At 40.0% G+C, this 22,893-nt stretch overlaps 2 protein-coding genes across 2 annotated transcripts; both read right to left on the bottom strand.

The window, feature by feature from the left end:
* Nucleotides 1-48: 48 nt before the first annotated feature.
* LOC110735238 (transcription factor MYB35-like) lies at nucleotides 49-1,958 on the bottom strand. The gene is made up of 3 exons (XM_021915424.1): nucleotides 1,745-1,958; nucleotides 982-1,111; nucleotides 49-842 (listed from the first exon to the last, which is right to left on the bottom strand). The coding sequence occupies exons 1-3, from the start codon at nucleotides 1,875-1,877 to the stop codon at nucleotides 119-121; spliced, it is 987 nt and encodes a 328-aa protein (XP_021771116.1). The 5' UTR covers nucleotides 1,878-1,958; the 3' UTR covers nucleotides 49-118.
* A 995-nt stretch (nucleotides 1,959-2,953) lies between these two features.
* Nucleotides 2,954-11,278, bottom strand: LOC110735235 (probable prolyl 4-hydroxylase 7). The gene is made up of 8 exons (XM_021915422.1): nucleotides 10,939-11,278; nucleotides 10,748-10,846; nucleotides 10,610-10,667; nucleotides 10,382-10,486; nucleotides 4,803-4,860; nucleotides 4,539-4,714; nucleotides 4,407-4,467; nucleotides 2,954-3,587 (listed from the first exon to the last, which is right to left on the bottom strand). Exons 1-8 carry the CDS (start codon nucleotides 11,025-11,027, stop codon nucleotides 3,286-3,288), a joined length of 948 nt encoding a protein of 315 aa, XP_021771114.1. The 5' UTR covers nucleotides 11,028-11,278; the 3' UTR covers nucleotides 2,954-3,285.
* Between the last annotated feature and the right edge of the window lie 11,615 nt (nucleotides 11,279-22,893).

Below are 22,893 nucleotides of genomic sequence, written 5' to 3'. Positions count from 1 at the left end.
GTTTATTCCAGTTAGAAAGAAAAAACAGCATCAAATCTGGGAAATTCCAACAATTTTGAATCAGTAGCCTAATCCAAAAAAAAAAATGAAAGAAAAGAAAGGGCCAATTTGTTCAAAATTAGTAGTCTAAGATGTCATCAAAAGCAGGAAAATCTAACTGTATCTCGTTGTCACGATCCAATAGAGTCTTAACAAAGGAGTTCACTGACGAAGGCTCATAGTCATAGTAGCTGCTTGTTACAGTATTCTTAGCTGCACTTTTACTCTCTGGCATCCCAAACTTGTCATCTGTAACCTTGCTGTTTGAATGGTTAGCACCAATGAGCTGGAATTGCGATGATTTCTCCTGGATTTGGGGAGGTGAATCTGCTGCTAGAAAGCCCTGGTAGCTGTGCTCTTCCTCTGTAATGTCAGTAACTAGAAGAGGGTCAACAGAGTTTTTCTGTCCCCAGCTGTAAGCTGCAGTTGGCATCAGCAGGTGTGAGCTCGATTTTCCATTTGAGATTGATGATGTAGAGGACGATGAGGATGAAGGTGATACTTCTTCTAAAATATAATGGTTAAAAGAGGTAACATCTTGGAACTGAGTTCCTGGATTATCAGATGGTGATATCTTACATTGAGAGGAGAAAGAATTGGTTATGTTTTGGTCAAGAGATCTGATTTGGTGGTTGTTTGATAGGCAGCTGATGCTTTCATAATCAGATAGTATTTTTGAGATGGGTTTATGAGTAACAGGGTCAATTCCCATTTTAGCAAGCTTCTTTTTCAGCTTGGTGTTCCAGTAGTTCTTCACATCGTTATCTGTTCTTCCTGGCAGATGTTTCGCAATTAAGGACCACCTGCGCTAATTTAATAACAGACCAACAGACTGGAAATTAAGGATGAATTTTCTGACATTTATCGACAAGAATCAGTGAAAGATAGAATGCTGTGCATTTAATGTATGCTGAAATCAAAGAAAAGATCCATAAGAAGCACCTGCTGCCTATAGCTGCATGGTACTGAATGATGAGCTGCTCTTCTTGTTCCGTGAATTCTTCATGCTTAAGGTCAGGCCTTAGGTAGTTAGTCCACCTAAGCCTGCAACTCTTACCGCATCTATTAAGTCCTATAAAAACAACTAATTCATTAATATGCACAAACCCTAAATAATTAGTAAGAGAGAACAGCAAAAACCTAAGCAAAACAAAGCACATTATTAAGATCTTCAAAACACAGCATGGGCTGATAATGACATATAACGCGACATTAGACATTTTCTGCATAACACAGGGAGTTGTTACTCGATAATAAGATTTTTACTCGTCACTGTCATGTACCCCTCTCACAGCTCCTAAGGGGAACTGTTGGAATTACAATAAATTAATGTTAATTAAATAACTTTTGATAACATGATCTGTGGCAAAAAGCTCCAGTAAACATTAAAATGTCCTCCATATTATTCCTCTATATCCCTGAAAAAACTCCCCATTTGTCCCCCCAAGATACCCTGATGTACAAAGCACATTCTCACAATTAGAAAATAGGCAAAACTCTATGATAACGTGTTATAATAAAAATAATATATTTCCGATATTTAAACCTAAGTTACAGGCCAATGTCATTCAGGTGTCTGTACACATATCAGGGTATGAGCAAATGTTAATAAACGCAAAGGCTGATAAGAAGCATTCCTTGAGTGAGTGAGTGAGTGAGTGAGGGGGGGGGGGGTGCAGGAAAGGCAAAGTCACCGAAGATTTACCTGCTTTCTTAGGAACCTGAGTCCAATTACCGACTCCATGGTTAGATACATATGCAAGTATCTTAGCATCTTCTTCTGGAGTCCAGAGGCCTTTCTTGACGTTTGCTTTATCGCAGCAAGGAGGCCTCCCCATCTTCAGATCAGCGCGCACAAGCACAAGCAGCAGCAGCAAGGAAAATGAGAGAAAGAGAAAAGGAATGATGAAGTTGATGTAATGATGTGATGCAATGTTCACACCGTTTTTAACTCTTATAGAATCAAAGAAGAAACAATTAACAACTCTCAAGGCAAGCATTGCATGCAAATGGGGATCCCAATTAACGACATTCGCATGACATCTTTTTTTCCTTGTAATTAAAGCCCATTTTTTTGAATTGAAATCAGCTCTAATTAAATCTGCATGCATATGGCAACATATATAACTGTAAATTGTACAAACCTTTATACTAGTATCACGAGCAAAAACTGTCACAAACTTGAAGCTTTAGTACAACCTGCTGACATGGAATAAATGTTTCTTTCCAGTAATTCATTAAATTTGTTCATTTTTTTACTTTCTGCAATCCAAATCAGCAATGTAAAAGTATTGTACGGTGACTGGCGCGAATAGATACAGTTATCAGATAAATAAGATCTGCAGATTATCTCATATCACATATCAGTACTGATTACTAACAGTGGTATCCAAATGTCATATGCAATCTTGCAATACTGATTTGATAAGAGAACTGTGCACATATAATAAGTGCTCTTCATGGTAACCACTATCATCTACTACAAAATGCATTCGAAGGGAGGTTGTTCACTAATTAATTCTTCGTACTTCAATTCATAGGTAATAGCTGGTTATTTAATTGCTTCTTCCATTTTTATTTGCACCATTCACGTAATTTACTTCTACAAATTCAAGAAAAAATCAACAATAAAATCAAGAAAACAATCATGTATGTAATAGGATGTTACTAGATTCGTCTTAAAATATTATATTTACAATAACAAATTTTAATAATTTTCACTTGTATATAATTAAAGTCCACATTAACAAGTGTGAGTAGCAATGATGCAACTAAAAAATAACAGTAGTACATAGTATATAACTTTGTCATTATTTATCTTTAACGCTAACTGCTTTATACATTGTTAGGTAGTCATTACTTTATAAACACCAACAAGTATTCAATGTCATAAACAAAAAGACAAATATCTATGTTTTGGAAGGAACAGTGCTTAATGAAGGAAGAAAACCTGCATTCGCGGCGGCCAGCGGCTGCTATGGAATAATACAGATAAAAATATAGAATACTCTATCTCCATCAATTTCATGCTGAATAACTACAAGCTTACAGTACAGAAAGTTTAATACAAAAAGGGGAGACGAAATTCAATCCAAGGTTGTGGCTCTCTGTTTCTAATAGAAGCAACATTTATCTACAACTATCTCAGCATCAGATGTGACTGGTGATCCATAGTTAAACAAAACTCATCCCTAAAAAAAGAAAAGAAGATAACTCATCCACAAATGGAATGACTGATGTATATGCTCAGCAAACATTGCAGCTCTTTCTGCAATGTCCCTTTGATTTTTCGCTGCCTACCATGTACACAGGGTTCTTTTCACACTCCCCTGCTTGTGCCCACTGAGTACAGTGCACATTTTTATCTGTACATTCTCCAGAAGACTTATCTTCTAAAGATCTGTCAAAAGACCGAACGTGAATCCACTTAGTTGCAGACCACTTCTCACCCTCAATGACAGGGCAGCTACCATGCAAGCTCATTGGATCAGTAGTTGCATCGGGATGAAGACTGAAAAACATCAATGCATCACCCTTACTGGGTTTCACTGCATGCAAGGACATATCAAAAACTGTAAGGAAATTACTTGGGCAAGATGATGAGAATGTGAAAGAGTTTCTAGTTGAAATGTGAAAATGTTGATGCTGCTAAAAACTCTACAGGCTGTAACAGCCACAGAGGGCGAAGGTCTGAATTCATAAACTTAAAGGTCTCTATAGCCACACACTTGATTTATCGCATGGATTAGTGTACAAATAAGTAAATTTATTGTATGGATTAGTGTACAAATAAGGTCAAAGTTCGGTAAAATCTCAGATAAGATTAGACCAAATCACGTCACATAAGATCAAATCAGATGAACTGAACATAGCCTAAATTTCCTAATGTCTTACTAGTTTAATTGATGGGGAGAGAATGGAAATAACACAACTGCTACAAAGGGTCTTTTGTAAAACCATGACATATCCCTGAGAGTTTATGACATTGTAACATCTTTGGGTGAGGGGGGAAGGGGGGAGGGAGGATTTTTCTGTGCAAAAAACCTAAAAGTATATAACACACAATATAAAAGCAGCAATGCTACAAACACCATGAAAGTGAAAGTTTGTGAACGAGAATCAGATCCAAAATAAAAGGATGTTCTACAATATATATTATTCTAAAACTCTAAGAGAGCATTTAATATTTAGATCACTTTTTTTCTTTATCTGTTTTTTGGAAAGGGTTATATTTGGATCACTTAATAGCACAGAAGCGATGTAAGATATGCAAAGCAGTAAATACCGAAACTTCTTAGAAAACCATACAAGGAATTTAGAAGTCTTTTTTTTTGGATAACTCCGGCAAAAACTGTACTGAGGTATACCTGCATAGCCACCTTTAGCACAATCAGACCAGCTTTCATTTTTCGGTTGGTTCAGTTTTCCCTGGACAAAACATTGAATTAGACAAACTTCTGGAGAAAGAATGAAAGTCAAGAAAAAAAATAAAAATTTACCTCTGCGTTGGGAAAGACAGTTTCTCCACCCTTTTCAACATAAGACAAGTACATCAGCACAGTAGCAATCCGGTGGCCACCTAGCTGCTGATTGACCTTATCATGAAAGTAATCAAAATGGGGCTCATACTTTTGACCAAGCTCATAGCGAAGGACTTGCATGGCCTCCCCATTTTCTGAACAGTGATGACAATATATAAGTTATTTATTCAATAAGATCCAACTTAAGCAGCACAATAAGGCCTGATGTACAGCAATATTCACCTGGAGGAAGGAAAGTCCAGGCAGCAATTCTTGCCTCGATTCTAGTGACTACATCATCCTTCAGAGGCAACACAAAGGGTGAATGTAAGTATTTCAGATTTTGATTTGAAATATATGCATAGATATAGAATTGACATAAATCAGCAAAATTAGCTTTGTACAATTGTACCACATGAAGTATTATACACAACATACTAATTTGAAGTATTTTCTACATTTTCACAAAGACTCTAGAAAAGATATGAAAATATCCCTCAAAGAAAGGTTAGGTTAAATTTTGGCATGACAAGAACAAGGATCCACTAAAAGTAGCAACAGAAGTTCATTAACAAAACGCAACAGAAAAGAGACATCCAAACAAAACCTCGGATAATAAGAAACACAAAAATAAGAAAAGCTACTTAGTGCTGCCTCTTCCATCTCTAAGGCCCATTAATGAATTTTTTGTGGCCCTAATGAAAAAATACTTGAATTTATAATCACACAAAAAAGGATTCGAGTATGCAAAACATTACATTGATACACAATACTTTTTTATACAATTTTTTTTATTTATTAATAATACAGTAATTCTCTTATAAAATGTTTCTTTGAGCATCTCTATATGCAATGCCACCTACATCAATATGCTCTAACATATTTCTTTAAATTTATAAAAGGGCTAAACCATTCAACCTTTCTCAAGAGATTGACTCTCACAAGCATGTTTCCAATTATTTCAGCTTTGACAAAACTTCTTTCAACAAATGCAACAAAACGACATAGTTAATAAGATCCGGTATGCAATTGAAAATTTGAAACACTTGTAATATAATTGGTACCTTTGACAAAGTCAAGAATTCATATGCCGAAATCAACACATTTGGCAAAGTCATTTACAATACTTAAAATTCCGAAAAATAAAAATCATCCGCATCAACATCGGTCAAATTATTACATGAAAAAGTAATGTTAAAATTTATGTAAGATTTTCTTAATTCATCATTATTTAGTGATTTCAACTTGTTTTTGAGTCAAATAAAATTTCCAAAAAATTTCATATACTTATAATTGCCCAAATATATTCTTCAAAGAACTAATTGACATATCCACAACTACCAAAATATATAATTGACTCTTAAAAATTTATCGGTTGATTGTATTCTTTCATCATTGATTCATCAAATAGTTTTATTATAAAAATTGGAGTTGCAATGAAATAAGTGAAAGGTAATATCTTATATTTTGAAGAGCATAGAAAAAAAAAAAGGCGTTAAATGTAGCATAAATATATTCAAAAGCCTTCATTTGACATAAATATAGCGCCTACACTTTCAACAAAAAAAGTCAATTTTTAGAAAATTAACAATTTGATAGACTAATGGGTATGCAGATAAAATACGATCAACCCAAGGAATCTTTTGGAGACAATTATTTTATGGTGGTTGTGGATATAGGGAGAAGAGAGAAAGAGAGGTGGTACCAATGCTTGAACCCTGGACCTAGACTTCAGAGGTTTCATTCTCTTACCACTAGTCCACAAGGTAAGCTAGTTGGTGGTTGTGGATATGACAATTACTTTTTTGAAAAATAGATTTGAGCAATTAGAGGCACTTGTAAATAAATAAATAAATAAAAAAAAAAAGTTGAATTGTTATTTGACTCAAACAAGTTATAATCATAGGATGATAATGAATTAAGAAAATTTTGTATGAATTTCAACACAACTTTTTCTCATAATAATTTAATGGATATTGATGCAGCCGAATTTTCGTATTTTAGAACTAAAAGTATTGCAAATGACTGTTAATTGTGTTGATGTCACATCTGAAATTCTAGAGTTTGTCAAAGGTGCCATTTGTTTTCCAAATGTTTCAATTGCTTATCGAATCCAATTATCTATTTTCATAACTAGTGCATCTAAAAGAAGTTTTTCAAAGTTGAGTTATTGAAAAACTACTTGGGATCAAGAAAAGTTGAATGGCTAGCCATTTTATGTATTTAGATGTAGAAATTATTACTATTAATCTAGAATAGCTCAAAGGAAATGTTTTGTATGAGAAATATTGTTTTAAGTAAATTATAGGAAAAATTGCCCCCATTAATCCCAATTTTGTCTCGTCCGCCAATAATAATCCCTAGTTTGGATTATTCACCATCACTCCCAAGTCCCAACTTTAGGGGGTATTAATTTCTATTGCACCCAACCGGTCATTTAACTCGATGTAGCAGGTTACCTAGACATGTGATGTCAGCGTATGATTGGCTTAAAAACTTTTAAAAAAAAAAAAACCACAAACCCACCCATGCCCAGCAGCTGCCTTCGGACCCCCACCCCCACCCCGCCGGAAAACACCATACCCCCACCCCAACCGGAAAATCAGCCCCATCCCTGAAAACCCCTCCCCCGCTGCCGGAAACCGCCCAGCCCTCCCCTTCCCTCGAAACCCACCCCTTCCCTTCCCCCACCCCCGAAAACCCCTCCCCCGCTCCCGGAAACTACCGCCCAGCCCTCCCCCTCCCTCGAAACTCACCCATTCCCTTCCCCCACCTCTCCCACCCCCGAAAACCCCTCCCCCCTGTTTCCGTTTCCGTTGTTTCCCCCTCGTCGTTTCCGCTCCCTTCCCCCTTCTTTTCCGCCTCGAAATTCGGCCTCCTTTCCTTTATCCTCCCCGAATCCGTATGCCATTAACGGTGGCTGCCGTTTGGTTGGCTGTTTTTTTTTGTTTTTTTATTTGACCATTCACGTAGTGACACGTGCAAAAAAAAATCTAAAACACAAATGTTGACCGGATTAACCGGTTGCAGGTAAGTTGGGTGCAATAGGAACTAATGGGGGACAAAGTTGGGAGTGATGGTGAATAATCGAAAGTATGGACTATTATTGGTGGACGAGACAAAGTTTGGATTAATGGGGGCAATTTTTCCTTAAATTTTTTTTTTTTTTATTTTTTTTTTACATCCGTGAATAATTTTTTTTTGATAATAAATTTAAGTTTTAGTCAATTAGGGATCCATTTTTGAGATTCTCCCTTAGGCCACAAAAGTCTTAGAAACGTGCCTGCACTAATAGTCTACTACCCTAATACCATTATTTGATCCCTGTTACCTTGCACACTGATAATATACTTGTTAATATATCCTGAGGCTATATGTTCAAATGGAATATTAAGGAGAATGGCAAAGAAAGCTTTTTAAAAAGTCAGACAGGGTATGGACCGATGGACGGTTGCTTTTCTTACAAACTATAGCTTTGAAGTATATTTCTTTCCGGAGGGAAAGTTTGACAATTCTCCTCCTCAGCTCTCTTATGTATTTTGACATTCACACTGGTAGGAAGCTAGTATAGAAGCTAAAACACTTGAAAATCGCATTGAAAGACATTAGTCAAGGATTTTAACTAAAGATCACTTATAAATGCTTTAGTGGCTAACTTTGTAATTGGATCCTTTCCCTGAGCTGATGAAGAGGTAAGAGAAAGGTTGAATATTATGACACTCATAAAGCCACTATAAACTATATGAAACAAAGTCTAAAATGGATTGGCTTAAGGCTGGGGATTATATTCTGCAATGTTTGACAGGTAATTAAAGCAGAGAAGAGCTTGGAAGTTGGAATTCTATTCATGCAATCGAGAATGAGAATGGTGCATGGGTGAATAATCCAAAATATGGGGATGATACTTTCCCATATAATAAATCTTTTGTTAGGCACTGCTATGACAGAAGGGAAGGTAAACAAAACAGTTAATGGAGCTAGGCATGTGGTATCTCAGGATCATTGTCAGATATTTCTTTGCTTGCCCCATACTCAGCTAGAGAAACTAAAGATGCTTTACTATCTATTCCTGGAACTAAGGCACTTGGGCCAGCTGTTATAGCAGCTATTTTTCAAAGATGCATAAAATATAATAGGTACTGATCTTACTAATATTATTCTTCCCTATCTTATTACTGGTAGGCTCTAAAAGTGATTAAATGTGACTTCTACTATTCTGATTCCTAAAAGTAATGAGAGTGGTAAGATCAATCTCATGCTGTAATGTGGTCTATAAAGGTGATTACCAAGATACATGGCAATGGGAATTACTTGTTTTTGCTTTACTGATGATACAATTCTATTTTGAAGAAATATTAAATCAACTACGCTGAAGATGAGGGTCTGAATTAGTTCTCTGAAACTTCAGTCCTCCAAGTTAATGAGGACAAAACTGCTTCTTATTACTCTGGTATGTCTCAAGAGCAGATTGACTCTGCAAAGAATTTCTGGTCTTACCACCAGAAGTTCAATCCCTTGTAAATTATTCGGGAATCCCTATTTGTGCGAAAAGGCTCTAGGTAAAGTAAGGTGAAACCAATCAAACGATTGCTAAGACAAAGGTGACTAGAACATAAGTTTGGAGCTCAAGAAATCTTTCGAATGCTCAAAGGTTACAGATAGTCGATTATGTATTACTGAGCATTCACATTTACTGGACATTACCTTAAGCAAGATTTGAGAGAATAAATAATATCTGCAGGGGTTGCATTCGGCATTGCTCTTAAGATAAGCAAGGCCCTGATATGTATTGTGTGAAAATGTTTGCAAGTCCAAAGCTACTGCAAGGATTGGGTTTGATAAAAATTAATACATGGAATGTTGCTGCCATTAAAAAGCTTGTGTGGGTAAAGGGGATCTAGTGAGGCTTGTTGTTCCAAAGCATAGATTTTGCGGCTGGGTTGCTGTTCTGAAGAGATTAAACAACAACGACAGGCTTTGCAAAGATGAGAATTTGTGTTGATCAAAGTAGTCCTATATGTGCAGGGGTGGCTAATAAATCCCATCAGCATCAGTTCTTTGAGCGTATACATTCAAAGGTGTTTTGTAGCAAAGAGATACTTGTACGGTATCAAGCGCAGAACATGAGGCATTCTTGAAATGTTGAGATGGATATCTACTATCTAGATGCATATTGAGCAAGTTTAGAAAGTTGTGCTTTATTCAGTTATTCTAGCAACAGAAACAAGCAAACAACCATTTAGTATTTTGATCAACTCTACAGCAAATAATAGCAAATGTTTAAAATTTCAAATAAATCACCTAAAACAACATAATAAAAACAATCATGTTTCCGCTAGGAATGAAATGCAAAGAACAAACCAGCTAGCTAGTGAAACAACATTAAGATATGCGCTAGACTGAATTCAAAACTCTCATAGCCAACAATAAGAATCACTATGTAACCACTAAAATTGATAAAACTTGCCATGTTTACAACAGCCATATATTTAGTGTGCATTTTGTTTTAATTAAAAATTTTCACTTATCTAAACTAACCTAACTTACTTGAACTTATTTAATTGTAAATTAAACCTCGGTGGTAACCCTTATCTAAACTAACTTTTTCCTTGGCCAAACTTATCAGAACTAATAAGGTGATAAGAGCATGCCCTTAAAATCCATATCACATAATACACAAAATTCGCCAATTCGAAGTTTCTCAAGGATAACATAATTTACATAGTAGTATCATGACATAAAGAGACTATTACTCAACCACATTAAGCAATTATAAAATAATCAAACAAAGTAGTTACAAGATTTGGCAAAAAAACACAAACCTGACCCTTTTGAAGAAACATGCCAGAACTAGTCCTCACTTCACTTGGTATACTCTTTCCAGACTCGTTATCAGCCACCATTGATTTCTCCAATTTATCCTTTGCCTAATTCAATAAAAAAATAATAAAAAAAAAATAAAAAAAATCCCACCATTTATTAAAAATTTACACAAACAAACAATAATCATAAATAATAAATAATTAATTTTTGATTATATAAAACCTAACCAATTGGATAAGATGATCACATTCTTCATGGGTTAAAAAACCCTTGTACAGAAATGCCCTGAAAATTCAACAATTATTACAATCATTAAATACATCATTGAAGATTTGAAGATAAGAAAAATGAAAGATAAGAAAAACCTGGGATGCCATGATAGCTGAGTGACGCGAGTAGGATCAAACCCATATAAAGTATTATAAACAGTCGCACTCTTCAATTTAAGCACAGATTCTTGACGCCTGAAAAATTAATAATGATTATATATCAAAATTTAAAACGCATTTTTAAAATTTTGATTCCCAGAAAATGAAGATTGAAAATAGAAGAATACTTGTTGTTGCTGAACCATCCGGCAAGAGAAAGCTGAGGGAAAATCACGAGAAAAGATAGAAAAATTAATGGGAATTTTCGAATTTCCATGATCAAATCAAATTGCACCCAGAATTCAAAGAAATTTGAGCAATGTGGGTGATTTTAATTTTGATTAGTGTTGATAATTGTTGAAGATGAAGAAGAGAAAATTATGGGGAATATTGAAGACGTAAATGTAGAATGTGGAAATGTGGAGTGTTTATGTTGGGTTGAATAGTCGAATTGAAACGAAGAGCACCACCCACAGAATTGGGATTCCAAGTGTCAGAAATTTTTAAAAAGTTGTCTTGTCTGGAAGTTTCGTTTCTTCGGTCACATTAATGTTACACTTTGACTCGTTCGTTAACTTATCATTACATTCATTATAGATTTAGGCTCTATACACGAATATATACGAACTGTGTGTTGCTATAAGATGGGCACGGGCCGTGTCGGCACATGGGCGGCACGACTCCAGCACAGCCCGGCACGGCACAATGGCCCACTTGTGGGTCGTGGGTCATGCATGAACAAAAAATAAATTAAAATCCGGCACGAGCACGCCGATCAGCACAATCGTCGGCCGTCGGAACGGCCCATGTCCGATTGTATAAACTTAGGGCATGTTCTCTTACGTTGAAATTCAGTTCAATTTCAGTTCAGTTCAGTTCAGCTCAGTTTAGTTCAGTTCAGCTGAGTTCAGTCAATGAGAACAGCCCCTTATTTAATTAAGTTTACTTATATAAACTTATTTAATTAATTAAATAAACTTATTTAATTAATTAAATAAACTTATTGAATTAATTAAATAAACTTATTTAATTAATTAAATAAACTTATTTAATTAATTAAATAAACTTATTTAATTAATTAAATAAACTTATTTAATTAAATAAACTTATTTAATTAATAAATAAACTTATTTAATTAATTAAATAAACTTATTTAATTAATTAAATAAACTTATTTAATTAATTAAATAAACTTATTTAATTAATTAAATAAACTTATTTAATTAATTAAATAAACTTATTTAATTAATTAAATAAACTTATTTAATTAAATAAACTTATTTAATTAAATAAACTTATTTAATTAATAAATAAACTTATTTAATTAATAAATAAATAAGTTTATTTATATAAACTTATTTAATTAAGTTTATTTATATTAACTTATTTAATTAAATTTATATAAACTTAAACATAAATTAATTATATAAAATTAATTAAATTAAATTTTTTCAAAAAAAAACATATATTAACATTAACATAAACATAAATTAATAACATTATTTATATAAAATTAAGTTGTACGAAAAAATATATATATCGTATTTTTATTTAAATTTATTTTTAAAAAACGGTTTGGCACGCGGCCCGGCCCGCCAGGCACATGGGCCGTGCCATGCCGTGGGCTGGGGGTGTGCCAAATTTTGGCACGGCACGGCACGACACGACAACCACCCCGGCACGGCTCACGAAGGTACGGCACAATGCCCATCTTTAACCACATTGTATGGTCATTCATAAAAGGACAAAGTAACTCATATAACATTGAATAAGTAACCTCTATAACACTAACCAAGTAACCTTATAACACTGACAAAATAATTCCTTTAACACTGATCAAGTAACCACTATTACATTACGAATTAAGTTCAATTAAGTAAAAATTAGTAACTTTAAAGAATATATATATATATATAAGGCCCTGTTTACTTCACCTTAAAAAAATAATATTCAGTAAAAATAATTTCAGTTCAGTAAATATAATTTCAGTTCAGTAAAAATAATTTCAGTTCAGTAAAATTAAGTTCAGTTAAGTAAAAAAAAAATCAGTTGAATAAAATTCAGTACCTTTAAGAAGAAAATATAACAGAGAATCAGTAAAAATAATTTTAGCTTAGCAAAAATAATTTAAGTTTAGTAAAATTAATTCCAGTTCAGTAAAAAGTAATTTAAATTCAACAAAAATAATTTCAGTTCAAGTAAAATAATTTCAGTTCAGCAAAAATAAGGTGAAGTGAACGAGGCCTAACAGGAAATTAGCAAAAATATTATCAATTCATAAAAAATAATTTCAGTTTAGTAAAAAAATAATTTAATAAATTCAACATAAATAGTTTCAGTTAATTAAAAATAATTTAAGTTCAGCAAAAATGAGGTGAAGTTAACAAGGTCTTATAGAGTTAGACCCTGTTCAATTCCTTAAAAAATTATATTAAGTAAAAGTAATTTTAGTTTAGTAAAAATAAGTTCAGTTCAATAAAATTGATTTCAATTCAGTAAAAATAATTTCAGTTCAGTAAAAATAAGTTCTGTTTCGGGGTTTTCTGATGTCCTGCGGGAGAGTTACAATTCCGAGACTGGAACCGGACGCCTGTACCTGCAAAATAACGGAGACTCCTGAGAGCTCCGCCTCCAACGGTCAAGTTAGTACCTGATTAAGGAGTAATTAATACGGAAATTAAAGTAATAAGATCTCTCTAGGTGAGAGTGCTTAGTGTTGGTAATCTGCGTCGTTAGCGAGATTAGGCGGTTGTTGGTGTTCCGTAATATCTCTGTTCTTCTCTGCTGGATTTCTTGATGTCTCGATTCCCCAACTAATGAGGATTAATTAAGTATTTATAGCCTTGAGAAGCGTGCCACTCTCTAGGTTTAAGGTAAACCTAGGGCTGATCGGGCCTCTAGACTGGATTGGGCCTTGATGGCCGGTTTTCCCATTTGGCATGGGTGGACACGTGGCGTGCCTCGATTGATCCGTAGAGGACGTATCTGTGACTGACACGTGGCAGGCTCCTATTGGCCTTCGTGAAGGACACGTGGCGGAACCTGGTTGGTCCACTTGTCAGACGGTGATTGGTGGATAAAAATCCCCTAATCATTTGCCCCTCACAGGTGGCACGTGACTGGTCACGTGTCGCCTGTGACAGGTGTCGCACGGTGACAGGCGACGGCCTGCTACAGGTGTCACCTTGCAAACGGCCGAGAGATTTTCCCGCCCAAATTTTGAATTTGGAAGCGACCCTTCGCCTTCTCACTTTGCCTATAAAAGGAAGTGCTGACTTCGGTCATTTTCACATTTGAGAATTTTGCGAGAACATTCGGACCCCTGAACTTGCTCTGACATTTCGGACCTTTTCTGCCTACCGCCTGTTCTGACAAGCCGATTGCACCGGACTTCCAGAACTTCATCAACCGTCACCCGTTCAGGTAACTCAGTTCTCTTACTCTTAATTTTCTTTTTATTTTTTGAATGGCACCACGGAAGCACACGACACGACCTAAGTTAGTGATCAGCCGGTCACCGGGGACGGCTGAATCTAGGACTAGGAGTGCCGCCTGCCCTTTTCTGGACCCATCTTTGCCCTTTATACAAAGTCCGACAGTATATGTGTCTATGCAGAACGTGATGGCCAGAACGAAACAGACTGCTATGATATCAAACTCAGACGGCTCCTCCCAAAGGGTGCTCCTTAGTGAAACATCTGACCAGGCGCCAGATGTAGAATTGAAATGAGACGGCTGCCAAGCCGACAGTTCTGAGAGAGGGGCCAAGGTGGTCCCTTCCCATCTTACCGTTGACATGTCTAATTTTCCTCCTGCTCCTTCTAAGGGGGAGGAGGCGGGCCCCTCTGGGAGAGGGGAGGAGTCGTCCTCTTCGGACTCGTCAGAGGACGAGTCCGAGTCCAGCTCTTCTGGCCACAGTTCTCCAGGCTCAGAAGAAAGACATAGCCGCCTACAAGAGGCGAGACTTTCTCATGCAGTTGAGAAGGGGGACAATTGGGCGGAGCCGTCCGCCTCTTACAGAGAGGAGAACGCCCCCTACTACTGCATGGTACCCCGGGGCCGGATCGCAACCATGCAAGACAAAGTGGCGAGCTTTATTGCTAACCACAGAATGGGCCCGGAATTTTTACTGTTCGTGCCGGATCCAGAAGACACTGTCGTCTGGCCGGATGGTACCAACTATGATGACGGCTGCTTTGGCTGCTATGTGGCGGCCATCAAAGCTGGACTGCGCTTCCCATTACATCCGGCTGTTCAGCGGATTTTAGATGGGTATGATTTGGGGTTATGGCAGTTAGCCCCCAACTCTTGGGTAAACGTACTCGGCTATGTGGCCGGGTGCGAAATGTACGGGGTGGAGCCAAGCTTTGAGGCTTTCGCCCACATGAACTATCTCAGCCGGACCCCTAAGTCGGGAGGTACCGGCTGGTATCAATTAACAAGCCATAGGGGTTACCTCATGACGAGAGGTAAGGCGAACAAATGGAAGGATTGGCGGAACACCTTCCTTATCATTGAGGGTTCAGACACGGAGCTGAACCAACGTTTTAACAAGTGGAATAGGGATCCGCCTCTTCTGGCAGGCGGCCGAAGCATGCCGCCTGTTCCCCCAAAGGCTAAAAGAGAGATCCTAGACAAAGGACTCTTCAAAGTAGAGACTAGGGTGAACCCTACGTCAGGGGTACGAGAGCAAGTACCCCTAAACTGCATCCCGAGCTTCAAGTGGCTCTATGACGAGTACTTTTTGGCCGCCTGTGGCCTCAGCAGTCGGTGCTCTAGAGGTAGCCGGCCTGACAAATACTCTGTTTTTTCACGCCTTGTTTACTTAGGATTTTTACTAACTTTGCTGTTTATTTCTTGCAGCTGACGCCATGAGTAAAATAACAGCATCCAAGACTGCGGCGGCCATGTTGCGGGCCTCGCTCATGAAACAGTCTTATGCCGACTCCCCCAACAAGGGGGCACCCTTGGTAAGCTTCGAAAACTCTTCCTCTTTTAGTTGTCTTATGCATATACTAACTCTTTTTGTTTTCAGTCTGGCACTCCAAGGGCTTCTTCCTCGCAACAGCCGGACCCCAAGGCCCGGAGGACGACTGTTGCAAGCTCTCCTGGGTCTTCCAGGAAAACAGTGGCGGCTGAGAAGCAGCCGGCCACGTCTTCTAAAACCCCGGTGGGGCCGCCTAGAAGTATGGACAATCACTTGTAAAAACTTTCACACTTGCTTCCTTCTTGACTAGGTCTAACTTGTTTTTTTCTTTTCGCTTAATGCAGCCGGCCCTCAGGGGCTTGACTTGGTTGAGGTAGCCAAGTCCATGGTTAAAGTAGTTCCTCCATCTGAAAGGGAGGCGGTCAGGGGTGCCGGCACCCTTGACCTTGATGGGATTTCAGGGGTCCTTGCTGAGGTATACTTAGCATATTTTTGAGTTTTTGAGTTCCAGGACGCCTGTTATCTTTTTTGTTTGGAAGCTGACGCCTGTTTTTCTTTGTACTTAGGCCCTGCTCCGAGTCAACAGCCTTCGCAAGCCGATTGATCGGAAAAACAAAGAGGTAAAGGCCGCAAAAGCTATGGCCGCCTCCAGCTGTGATAAGGCAATGTTTCAAATTGCCCAAAATGAAGTACTGACAATTGATCTTCTTTATTATCAGGCGCAGGCTACCGCCGCTGTTCGGGCTCAGTTAGAGGCGGCCCAAAAGAAGGTTGACGAGCTGGAGGCGACCGTCACAAACCTTAAGGCCGAGCTGAAACCTCTTCGCCAAAAAATGCACTCTTACGAAGCCATGGAGAAGTCTTTGGCCAACGTAAAAGAACGCCTGGTAAGCCAAGAGAAGAGTCTTACCCAAGAGCTCTCGGAAAAGGCCGAGCAAGAGAAGAAAGAGCTCGTCCGGGAGATGGTGGAAGACTCCGCTCAAATCCAGCGCATGACCTGGGAACGACTGTTCCCCAGTGCCGACTTTGCCTCATGGGAAAGAACGTACCGCCAGTGTTCGGAAACATATAATCAACAGATCCTGGCGGCTGCTGAAGAAGAGGCGTTAGAAGGTGCGTTGGAGGAGGAAGAGCCGGTTGTGGCGCTTGTGCCACTTGGGGGTAAGGCATCAAAAGAGGGTGCCGCTAAAGCCGAGTCCAGCAAGAAGAGTGCTGACCAGGCGGCAGCTGCTGATACTGAACTGCCCCCTTCTTAAGCTTTAAGTATTTTTTCCACGGCCTGCGTGCCGTTTGCTTTGTAATTACCCGGCCAGGGGGCCGGGGTTTTGAATATTCTGCTGGTCTTTAATGACCGGCTTATTTTTAATCAAATTTTTGTTTTGGTTCAAATTTGTCTAAGTATTCCATATCTAATATCCCTTTGTTCACTAGACCGACTGTTGTGTATGGCCGAACGTTAAGACAGGTACAAATAGTAAGTATGCCGCCTATGCCCCTGGACGACTGGTGGTCTGTGTCCAGGGTAGATGATCAGTCGGCCATTTATTCAATCGGTATTCGAACTATTTATTCAATTGGTCTGACCAAGTAAATAGTATTACCTAGTTGCCAAGGAATTAAGTAGGATAACAAGCGGCGGGTGCCAATTGTTTCCCTTTATTGCCAATGTTGGCTTTTAACTCGTAATTTGTTAACCTAGCAAGAGTATTGGTTGAGAGCCCTTGTTTATTAAAAACAGGTGGACGACTCATACCTTTTAGGCTCCATACTAAGTTTGAGTGACTATTAACCTAGGAGTTACTTAGTCTTCGTCACAATCTAGATTGAGTAGTAGAGGTACCAGGCGGCGTAGGCCGGCTAGACCCCTTGATTCGCCAATGTTTGTTGGCTATTAACTCAATAGGTTACCTAGTAGGAATAGGGGTTTGAGTGCCCTTGTTTGTTTGAAACAGGCGGACGACTCAAACTTTTTAGGTTTTATACCAAATTTGAAGGAGTGACTATGAGTTAACGTTGGAGTTACTCAGTCGCCGTCACTTTTGTTTGAGAAGTAGAGGTGCCAGGCGGCGTAGGCCGGCTAGACCCCTTGATTCGCCAATGTTTGTTGGCTATTAACTCAATAGGTACCCCCTGCATTTATCCCAAGTAATACAGGCGGTCATCTGACTCAGATGTCAACTGCTACCACTGGTTTGGTTAGTGATAGAGTTATCCTTGTCTCAAAAACGGCTACGTGGTTGCCCTTGGGGACAGTCGTATAGGTGCCGTGTAATTAGTTTATAGAACAATGTTCCACCCAAAAGGGAGCTGCTCTCTGCGACGAATTTCATCCGGAGGGATGCCGTCGGACGCCTGCTATGATGTTGGGACAGGTCGTATTAGTTTTGTAGATTTGATCAGTTGGCTTGGCGCCTGGTCTGATCATTCGGCCGGTGGCCTTGGTAAGTTCTTGGTGAACGTAGGTGCTAAGTAAAAGAAGGGTAGCCGCCTGTTAGGCACAGGGTCGGCCAGGCCCTAATCTTTTTAGCTAAGTATTTTGAGTAAAATACTCAATGGAGAGTAGCCGACTGTAAAGGAACGGACGGCATGCCCCTCTGAAGATAAAGAGTGAAAAACTCAATGGAGAGTAGCCGACTGTAAAGGTACAGACGGCATGCCCCTCTGAAGATAAGAGTGAAACTCCATGGAGAGTAGCCGACTGTAAAGGTACAGACGGCATGCCCCTCATAATACAAAATTTAATAGTAAGTGCAAACTTTATTAAGTAGCTCTTTACTTTACATCTCTCAGAAGAAATATTTTTTAAGGTTATCTACATTCCAAGTTCGAGGCAACGGTTGTCCGTCTGGTGTTTCCAGACGGTAGGTACCGTCCCTGACTTCCTCATAGATTCGGTAGGGTCCTTCCCAGTTGGGAGTTAGTTTGCCAGACTCATTAGCCCTACCAACTGCTTCCATTTTTCTAAGTACAAAGTCCCCTACTTTGAGTGGACGCCTGTATACTTTTTTGTTGTATGATCTAGTCATTCTCAGGCGATAGATCTCATGGCGCAAAACAGCATTGCCCCTCTTTTCAGGAAGTGAGTCTAATGCCAGGCGCATGGCTTCCCAGTTTGCCTCTTCGTCATATAGCATTACTCGAAGAGTCGGCTCGTAGTGTTCTATTGGAAGAACAGCTTCCGCACCATAAGTTAGGAGGAATGGAGTTTCTCCAGTCGCCCCTTTTTCAGTCGTCCTAATGGCCCAGAGAACATGTGGTAGTTCATCCGCCCATAGGCCGCCTGCTCGTTCAATCTTTTTCTTGAGACCGTCTGAGATGATTTTATTAAAGGCTTCTACCTGGCCGTTTGCTTGTGGACGACCGACAGATGCAAAGTAATGTGCAATTCCTTGGTCTCCCAACCAGCTTTTGAGAACAGGCGTCTCAAATTGGGGACCATTATCAAAAACCATAGACATGGGAACCCCGAACCGAGTGATGACGTTTTTCCAAATGAATGAAATTACATCTTTCGTCTTGATTCCCTTTACAGCCTCCGCTTCTACCCATTTAGTGAAGTAGTCAACGGCAACAAGTATATACCTTCTGCCGCCTGTAGCAGGCGTATATGGACCCAGAATGTCCATGCCCCACTTAGCAAACGGTAGTGGGCTGTGAATGGTAGTGAGGTCAGTAGCCGGACGGTGAATTAATTTGCCAAACCTTTGGCACTTGTCACATTTTTTCACCATCTCCATTGCATCTGCTTCCAAAGTAGGCCAAAAGTAGCCCTGCCGCCTTGCCCTTTGAGCAAGCATCCTACCACCTATATGAGAAGCACAGTAACCAGAGTGAAGATCATCTAGTATCTCTCGTCCCTTTTCAGGAGTAACACACTTTAAGAAGGGTTGAAGGTACCCCCTCTTGTGAAGTTCTCCCTGTATCATTTCAAAACAGGAGGCTCGTTTTTTCAGTGTTGCCGCTTGTTGAGGATCATCCGGCAGTGTACCGTTTGTCAGATATGCCCTGATTGAATCCATCCAGGTTGAGCTTCTGTCTAGGATTCCAATAGGGTTTTCCTCGATGCTTCTCTTCTCCATTACTTCCCAAAAAACAGTTCGAGGAGTATCGGAGGAGGCGGATGATGCTAATTTTGACAGTGCATCTGCCTGGTTGTTTTCTGATCTCGGCACTTGGATCAGATGGAAATCCTCAAGGGAGCCGACTGCTTGTCGGACCGCCTGTAAATACTTGATCATGGCCGGATGGGTTGCTTCGTATTCGCCATTGTACTGACTCACTATCAATTGTGAATCAGAACAGGCGTCTATTTTTCTTGCCCCTGCCGCCTTGCACATGCGGATCCCGGCTAGTAAAGCTTCATATTCTGCCTCATTGTTTGAAGCCTGAAAACTGAAGCGTAGAGCATACTCGAACCTGTCGCCCTCTGGAGATTGACATACGACGCCTGCTCCACAACCATTTGAAGTAGAGCTTCCGTCCACATATACCTTCCAGACTTGGTCTGGAACTTGAGAGTCAGGAGGACGAGTCATCTCTACAATAAAGTCAGCAAAGGCTTGCCCCTTTACTGCTTTCCTAGGCTCGAAAGTAACTTCGAGGCTCTGTATTTCTATGGCCCATTTGATCATTCGTCCTGACGACTCCATGATGGTAAGGGGCCGCTTGATTGGTTGGTCGGTATACACGACGACTGCATGTGCCAAAAAATAGGGCTTCAATTTTTTAACAGCCATGAAGAGTGCAAGACCAAATTTCTCCACTAGGGGATACCTCAACTCGGCATTTTTCAGTACGTGACTGACAAAGTAGACCGGGAGCTGACAGCCGTCCCTTTCAGCAAGGAGCACAGCGCTTAACGCATGATCAGAGACGGCCAGGTACATGTAGAGATCTTCTTTGGGCAAAGAGCTGACCAGCCTCGGCAAGGAATGCAAGTGAACCTTTAATTTTTGGAAGGCGGCCTCAGCATCCGGCCCCCATTCAAACCTTGCCTTTTTCTTAATTGCCTGGAAAAAGTATAGGCATTTGTCGCCTGATCGACTTATGAATCTCCCCAAGGCCGCCAGACAACCTGTTAACTTCTGAACCTCTCGGACGGTACGAGGCGACTGCATGTCAATGACCGCTTGTACCTTCTCAGGGTTCGCCTCTATTCCTCTCTGATTGATAAGGAATCCGAGAAATTTCCCAGACTCAACTCCAAATACACATTTCTTGGGATTGAGCATGACATGGTGCCGCCTGAGTGTGGCGAAAGTTTCTCGGAGGTCCGTCAGATGATCTTTCTGAAGTTTAGTCTTGACAATCATATCATCAATATATGCCTCGACGTTTCTCCCAATCTGTTCAAAGAACACTGTGTTTATCATTCGTTGGAAGGTAGCCGGGGCATTCTTTAGACCAAACGGCATGACCGTGTAACAGTATAACCCCTGATCAGTGACGAAGGCCGTCTTCTCCTGATCTTTCTTCCATAAAGGAATTTGATGGAAACCAGAATAGGCGTCCATAAAACTCAACAAGGCATGGCCGGCTGTTGAGTCGACCAGGTTATCAATTTTAGGCAGAGGGTAACTGTCTTTGGGGCACGCCTTGTTCAAGTCTGTGTAGTCTACACACATTCGCCAGGTGCCATTCGGCTTTTTAACAAGCACCACATTTGCAACCCAATCTGGGAAGTAACATTGTCGAATGAACCCTGCATCAAGTAATTTTTTGACTTCGGCGGCTGCCGCCTGACCTCTTTCTTCACCATGGTTCCGCTTCTTTTGCCGTACCGGCTTCTTTTTCGGATCCACAGCGAGTTTATGTACTGCCAGATCAGGACTAATGCCTGGCATTTCATGGACTTCAAATGCAAAGATGTCCTTGTATTCTTTCAACAGGTTGTGAAAGTCGTCACCAAGGTTTCTCAGAGCAGTCGTCCCAACTTTGACTGTTCGGTCAGGACGTGAGTCGTCTAATATCAGGTCCGCATGCTCACCAGCCGGCTGAGGGCGGAACTCATCTGGCCGCTCCTCTGCCAATGATTGCTATTTTCTTGCTTTTCTTGCGGACTCTGTCTGGGACGCCTTTCTCTTTTTGTCGCCTGTTTCTTGAACAGGCGCACTCTCCTTGACATTGTCAAGGTCTGTTTTTTCTCCACTTGACCCAGTGGCCATAACAGTGGGCTTGACATCCGAGAGATAGCACTCTCGGGCCATCCTCTGATCTCCCCTTAGGGAGCCGACTGTTCCATTATCCCTCTCAAACTTAAGCAGCATAAGAGACGGGATTATAACAGCCTTGGAATTATTCAGGGTTGGTCGACCCAGAATCATGTTGTAGGCCGAGAGTTCCTCTACTACTAGGAACCGGACTACCATGTGTCGTCCTTCCCCTTTTTCGCCCAGGCGAATGGGTAAATCTACTCGTCCCAGTGGGTGGACGACTCCTCCTCCAAACCCTATTAAAGGGTGGGAGGCCAGATGTATGCAGTCCGTCTGATATTTCAGTTTTGACAGACATTTGCTGCTGATGAGATCTGAGGAGCTCCCGGTATCTATGAGAATTCGGCCAACTCTCTGGTTGGCCACTTTACATTCAATAACGAGAGGGTCGTCATGCGGCCCCCTTACCCCTCCTAGATCCTCTTCAGTGATGACAATCTCAGAAAATGTATATTTGGACGGCCGTTCTTGGTGAACGGAATTTACATCTAGCCGCCTTATATTATCTTTGTTGCCCCTAATAGTGGGGCCGCCTCCTGAGAAGCCGCCTGCAATGGTGTAGACGACTGCATCATCTGTATCAGAACTTTCAGCCTGTTGATTCTTTTTGGACGACTGCTTTTTTGAGGAAATGTTCCCCGTAGGTTTCTTGACATAAGTGTCAAGATCACCTTGCTCAGCCAAGCGGTCTAGGTACCGCATGAGACTGATGCAGTCATTGGTGTGATGACCAACGTCATCATGATAAGCACAGATATTATCTTGGTTCCGGTTGTTTGCAGAACCCTTCATGGGGAGCGGCTTCTCAATTGAGAACCGTCCCTTTATTTCTTTTAGGATAAACTGGTTATCCTTGTTAAACACATACTTTGGGGAGTATGGTTTGAATTCTTTTTTCTTTTTCTGGGCCGGCTGTTTAGAGGAATCAGCCGCCCAGACCTCTTTTCTTTTCTCATCTTTGTTGGACGACTGTTTCTGTCGTCCCTCTCTTTTGTCGAACCTTT

The sequence above is a fragment of the Chenopodium quinoa genome, unplaced genomic scaffold, assembly GCF_001683475.1.
Source record: "Chenopodium quinoa cultivar QQ74 unplaced genomic scaffold, ASM168347v1, whole genome shotgun sequence".
In the NCBI taxonomy this organism is placed as follows: Eukaryota; Viridiplantae; Streptophyta; class Magnoliopsida; order Caryophyllales; family Amaranthaceae; genus Chenopodium; species Chenopodium quinoa.
Note: the sequence above shows the minus strand (reverse complement) of the source record. Positions and strands in the feature narration are given on the sequence as shown.